The 6,000-nt window shown below is 33.1% G+C and overlaps 1 protein-coding gene across 1 annotated transcript; it reads left to right on the forward strand.

Annotated features, from left to right (window-relative positions):
• The first annotated feature begins 1,188 nt into the window (after positions 1 to 1,188).
• On the forward strand, positions 1,189 to 3,986 carry LOC144848091 (sulfotransferase 1A3-like). Its single transcript, XM_078704773.1, has 6 exons — positions 1,189 to 1,328; positions 1,714 to 1,943; positions 2,075 to 2,201; positions 2,585 to 2,679; positions 3,531 to 3,699; positions 3,811 to 3,986. The coding sequence occupies exons 1-6, from the start codon at positions 1,199 to 1,201 to the stop codon at positions 3,921 to 3,923; spliced, it is 864 nt and encodes a 287-aa protein (XP_078560899.1). The 5' UTR covers positions 1,189 to 1,198; the 3' UTR covers positions 3,924 to 3,986.
• The last annotated feature ends 2,014 nt before the right edge of the window (positions 3,987 to 6,000 follow it).

A 6,000-nucleotide genomic window follows, 5' to 3' on the forward strand; every position in this document is an offset into this window, starting at 1 on the left:
CATTATTATATAATCAGGGCCTATAATAATTAATATCACATCCTTCTTATAAAAAGACAAGGTCAGAAAAATATAATTTTTTTCACTGGTATGCTTTAACAATTGTAGCGATTTTTATTGTAATTTTAATCAAACTTCAGATTTTCACTCGATAGTGAAGAGCACGGGTGAGTTGTTTTTATTTATTTTATCGTCTTTTGAATAAAATAAATGTATTATTGTCTTTTATGGGTGCGTCTAGCTTTTATTACGATATTCTGTTATAAATAATAACGTGTGTACATTTAATTTTGTTTAACAATTTTTTCTGATTTATATGTTACAGTTTTTAAATAAATATAAACTTATTAATAATAGGATTAGGGCTCGGTTAATTTTTTTTTCAGTCATAAGATATGATGGTTGAATGTCATGTCATTTCTAAGGTTGTTTCACACGGACGCGGAACGTTGATGGTACGCTGCGTCTACGTTGTGTTGCGTCCTAGTGGGAACCAAGCTTTAAAATACGTCGCCGGCGGTTCCCATAGTCTGACGCACCGCGGCACTGTTATGTTCTGACGGAACGTTGATGATACGCTGCGTCTACGTTGTGTTGCGTCCTAGTGGGAACCAAGCTTTAAAATACGTCGCCGGCGGTTCCCATAGTCTGACGCACCGCGGCACTGTTATGTTCTGACGGAACGTTGATGATACGCTGCGTCTACGTTGTGTTGCGTCCTAGTGGGAACCAAGCTTTAAAATACGTCGCCGGCGGTTCCCATAGTCTGACGCACCGCGGCACTGTTATGTTCTGACGGAACGTTGATGATACGCTGCGTCTACGTTGTGTTGCGTCCTAGTGGGAACCAAGCTTTAAAATACGTCGCCGGCGGTTCCCATAGTCTGACGCACCGCGGCACTGTTATGTTCTGACGGAACGTTGATGATACGCTGCGTCTACGTTGTGTTGCGTCCTAGTGGGAACCAAGCTTTAAAATACGTCGCCGGCGGTTCCCATAGTCTGACGCACCGCGGCACTGTTATGTTCTGACGGAACGTTGATGATACGCTGCGTCTACGTTGTGTTGCGTCATAGTGGGAACCAAGCTTTAACATAACATTAAAAACAAAAAAAATGGTTTTGATTTTATCAATAATCAGTCCAAGATTACTTAATTTACTTAACTAGTTTTCTTTAGAAGAAGTCGGTATCCAATATGAAGGAATGCGATCGTATTGTTGATGGTATACGTCATCCATGGGCAACAAAAGATGAAATTCTGGAGGCGATGAAAACATTTGAAGTCCGAGAAGATGACGTGTGGCTCATAACATATCGAAAATCTGGTAATATCGACGACAATGATTAAAATAATACATACTTATTATGTCTACATAGTCTCCTCTATTTAGGTCGTTGTATTTGTGTTGTATTGTTTTCCTAAGCATCCTGAAATGCTGATGTACTTTCTATCAGAGATTCAGAGATTAACGTCACTTTCTTTGGACATACAAACAATAGTTATTATTATTACTGTATTAGTGATGTTAAAAAAGAATTATTGACTCTTCTTTTCTGCTCTTTCTTCTTCTCTCTCTCTCCCCATCTCTCTTATTAATCTTGCATTTTTGATATCGTACTACTCGACACTTTTATTTGGAAATTACTGAATGTCTGTTTATCTTTTAAAGCCGGTCACACTGATTTTAATTTCGAATACTATCAATATAGGTACTACATGGACAGCACAAATTATTACAATCCTCTCTTGTGGATGTGATGTCAGAAAGATAGATGAAATAGATCCAAAGGACCGTGTTAGTTTCCTAGATGTATTGAAACAAGGTATGACGGAATTTGCACATGTAACGACAGCTAAAAAACCATCGCCGAGGATCATAATGGGGACCCATTTTCAGAGCCGTCACATGCCAAGGGAACTCACCACAAAGAAGCCCAAGGTACAAGCAGCTGGTAAACTACTGTAGGCTACTTAGTCCTATCTAGTCTAGCATCTAGTCTACTGTAAAATAATATTAGGCCTATAGTTTTACTGAACACTGTTGTAACCTATTCAATCTTGCTTTTACAGATTTTCTACGTTGCCAGAAATCCTAAAGATGTTGCCGTGTCTTTTTACTATTTCCATAAATCCAATAAGTTGTTAAAAACATTTGAATCATGGGATGAATATTTTCAGGCTTTCTATGACGGTGATCGTAAGTAAATAGTCAACATACAACTGTTATTTAAATATATATAATAGCTTTTTTAAATGTACAATTATAAATTATAATGGCTAAAATTAGGCCTACAGGTGTCTACAAAATAAAATTATGGGTCTTCGTTTTTTGGTCTTGGGTCTTCGGTTTTTGGTCTTCGTTTTGTTTACACCCATAAAGGATGTGTACAAAACGAAGACCCTTGATTATCTCGTACCGAAATGTCTGAAAAAGTTCGAAATTGTGATATTGTGTTAGCCTGGTGTGTTATCGTTCAGATAACGTAACAAATGGGTCTTCGGTTTTGGGGTCTTCGGTCTTCGTTTTGTACAATCATAAATACATTGAAATTAACATAATATCATTAATAATCTATTTAGTTGTAGGTGGTTCGTGGTTTGATATGAACTTATACTGGTGGAATAGAAGAAATGAGGATAATGTATTGTTTCTTAAATACGAAGATATGAAGGAGGTACTCGAAAAATCAGTTATAATTCCTTGTCTGTTCACAATTCAACTGTAGCAATGGTTATCGGTTTTATTGCACACAAAAATATACGAGCGCGTACAATTAAATTGCATGTAGTAAGCTTTTGCGCACGCTCGACAACATGTGTCTCTTCATTTGTTTTAATAGCTTACTACCGTTATATCATGTTTTAGAAAATCAATATCTTCAAGAGTTTTTCAAAAACTCTTGGAAACATAATGTACAACGGATCAATAACTGATTATTATGGGTGCAAATGATCCCGATATCATCAAGCCAGTTATGAAGTATGTATGTTCGGCGTTTGAAAGGCGCTCGACTATTCAGGCCTCCACCTGATACTAAGCGACCTTTGTGCAACATACATGTTCATTGAATGCTTTTATTATTGTTCATTTTTGTAAATGTTGTTGCTTAACCATACCTTGATGTTAAGGTGAATGTTAATACATTTTGAATATTTGAATAGTTGAAACAAAATATGCCATATGTTGAAATAATTAATTTAACGTAGGCCTATTTAAAATAAAAAAAAGGAAGATAAATGTAAAGCTTTATGTTACGATAACTATAAATAAATAACCAATAATACAAATAAAAAATGTGATAAACTGAAACTCTTAATATACCGTAAATAACGAAACAGTACTTTAAATATATATTAAATAAATTTCTTTTAACAATTTCAACAAATTTTTTTTCCTAAACGGGATATCTCTTGTTAAAGGAGAGAGTTCGTTCCATAATGTGGCCTCATAAAATGAAATCCTATCTTGACCTAAATTAGTACGAGGTTTGGATAAGGCTATTACTATTTTATTTTCTATTTTCAGGATCTTGGATCTGCCATTGTTAAGATGTCAGAGTTCCTTGGTTGGCCAATACCTGAAGGAAAGCTGGAAGAGGTTGTTAAACACTGTTCATTCGGTAATATGAAGAAAAACCCAAAATTCAACTATAGAGAAATGATTGATATTTCGGTATCTCCCTTTATGAGGAAAGGTAGGCCATGTCTAGTCATTGTTTACCATAAAAATAATATCAAATAATATCATATTAAATTATTTTATTAACAAATAAGTTTTATTTGAGTGTATCAATTTATTTTTATAGGTATGGTTGGAGACTGGAAGAATTATTTTACTGTGAGCCAAAATGAAGCGTTTGATAAACTTTATGAGGAGAAAATGCAAGGCTCGGGCCTTACGTTTAGATTTGAATTGTGAATGTTTAAGATGTGTTGTCCCCCAAAAACATGAACAATGAAGATAATAAAATCATACTTTGAATAGGCCATTTGATAGTTTTAACAAAGTCAATCAATTCCATAGAAACAAATCCAAAAAATATAGTGTTTTCACTTATCAAAATAATTACAAAATAAACGGTTATATTCAACCAAAAAACCCATTGACTATTTTTTGCTTTAAATTACAATTTTCAGGTAATTTTTTCTTTGATTTCATTTTTTGGTCAAGGCGAATAACTATTATATAACATTAAAATGGCATACTAAAAAAAATGTTTTTAGGGGGATAATATATCTTTCGACCTAAAAAGAGAAGGCTACAACAAATCAATATTTTAGTATATCAAAATAATGTAGGCCTAATAGTAGAAAACCAAGTTACTTTATTTAAACGTTCATATCACTTTGATACCTATTACTTTATATATAAGTGATTTTGTGTTATGGTTGTATTTTTTTTAATGAATAAAACATAAAACACAAAAAAATTCAAGTCAAGTAAATTTATTGTCATTTGTAAACATATAAAAAACATTTACATTGAAATGAATTGTGAACGGTTTCGGCTAACAGCAAATAAATAGAACTTAAACTACGTGGTGAAACTATCCCCCACCGGACACCATCCCGGTATTTCTAGAACTGGTTTCGGGGTTGGTAAAAAACTAAACCCCGCCGGACACCAACCACGTGGAAAACAGGCTTTATGAGTGCGTAATGTTCTTGAAAACGTAGAGTAAATAACGTTTACAACAGAAAGACTGAAAGAATATCGGAATATCTTTATCTTTCGAATAGAATAAAAATAATATCAACGGATCAGGCCCTGTAGAAGATGCAAATTAGTGACATTGGTCATCAGATATGCGGGTTGAACTAGGCCATAATTTCGGACTTTCAATACAAACAAAATAGTAGTTTTGGTTAATATATCAATCAGTCCAAGATTGATCTAATTTAAGTACGATAGTTATTATTTAAAGGTTATACAAAATACAATTTGTACATGGTGATTTATAAATGTAAGGTTATAAAATTGCAGACATATCAACTTTGAATCACTCTTATTTTATTCCGCTCGTTTTATGAATAAACATGCATTGAATTAACTACAAATTATCTAAAATTAATGAAATAAATTTCCATCGAACTTCTGAAATGGATTGTCAGTCAAAGCATAGATGCACAAAGTTGCCTTTGAATTTTTGAAGTATAATTATTACATATTTATTACAGTACAAATCCAGGAAGATTGACAGTTATAAACAAGATCATTTTATAATCTACAATGAACATTTGACTTATTTGAGTAGACTTATATACCTATCCTATCAGGGCCGCGATCATTTTTTCGTACATAAGTTGGGAACCACTTATGGAACATCACAAAATAAACATGAATAAAATTAATAATATCCATAAGGTGTGACGTCAGAATGGCATTCGGGACATTTGGCCAGTACAGCTGCAAATGTCTCCAATGAATTTGGAATTGGAACAAACAATTTAATTAAGTTTAAACATTATACAAATCAAATTAACTGAGAATAATTTAACTTTGAGTATCGAAATTCACCTTCCGATATTAATTAATATAATAATAATGTAAATGTATTTTAATCATAATCCACTTATGGTATTATTTTCTTGGGCAAAATATAATTGTGTTTTTCTGTATTGACGATTAGCGTGACCTTTTGTGGAATCTTATTAAAAGAATATATACCGCTCATTGGTGGTAGCTGACTTAATGTGGTTTGTCTGTAGATTTAAATCTACTGACAGAGATATCATTTATAACAAGTATTTAATACAGCCAGAATCGTATCTAGATGAATTGCGATAGTCAGTTAGACTCTATCTATTGACAGCTGCAGAATCGAGTGATTTAACAGTATTATTATTATATTTTTTTGTTATGGTTTAAATACTTTAAAATAGTTATGCAAATATAAATACTATAGTATATATAAATCCAAAGGCAAATTACTGAAAATAATGACAATGCTGTTGGTACCAGTGGCTGGAACTCAATGGAGATACACTAATAAACA

This window comes from Antedon bifida, chromosome 7 (genome assembly GCF_963402885.1).
Source record: "Antedon bifida chromosome 7, ecAntBifi1.1, whole genome shotgun sequence".
Lineage (NCBI taxonomy): Eukaryota > Metazoa > Echinodermata > Crinoidea > Comatulida > Antedonidae > Antedon > Antedon bifida.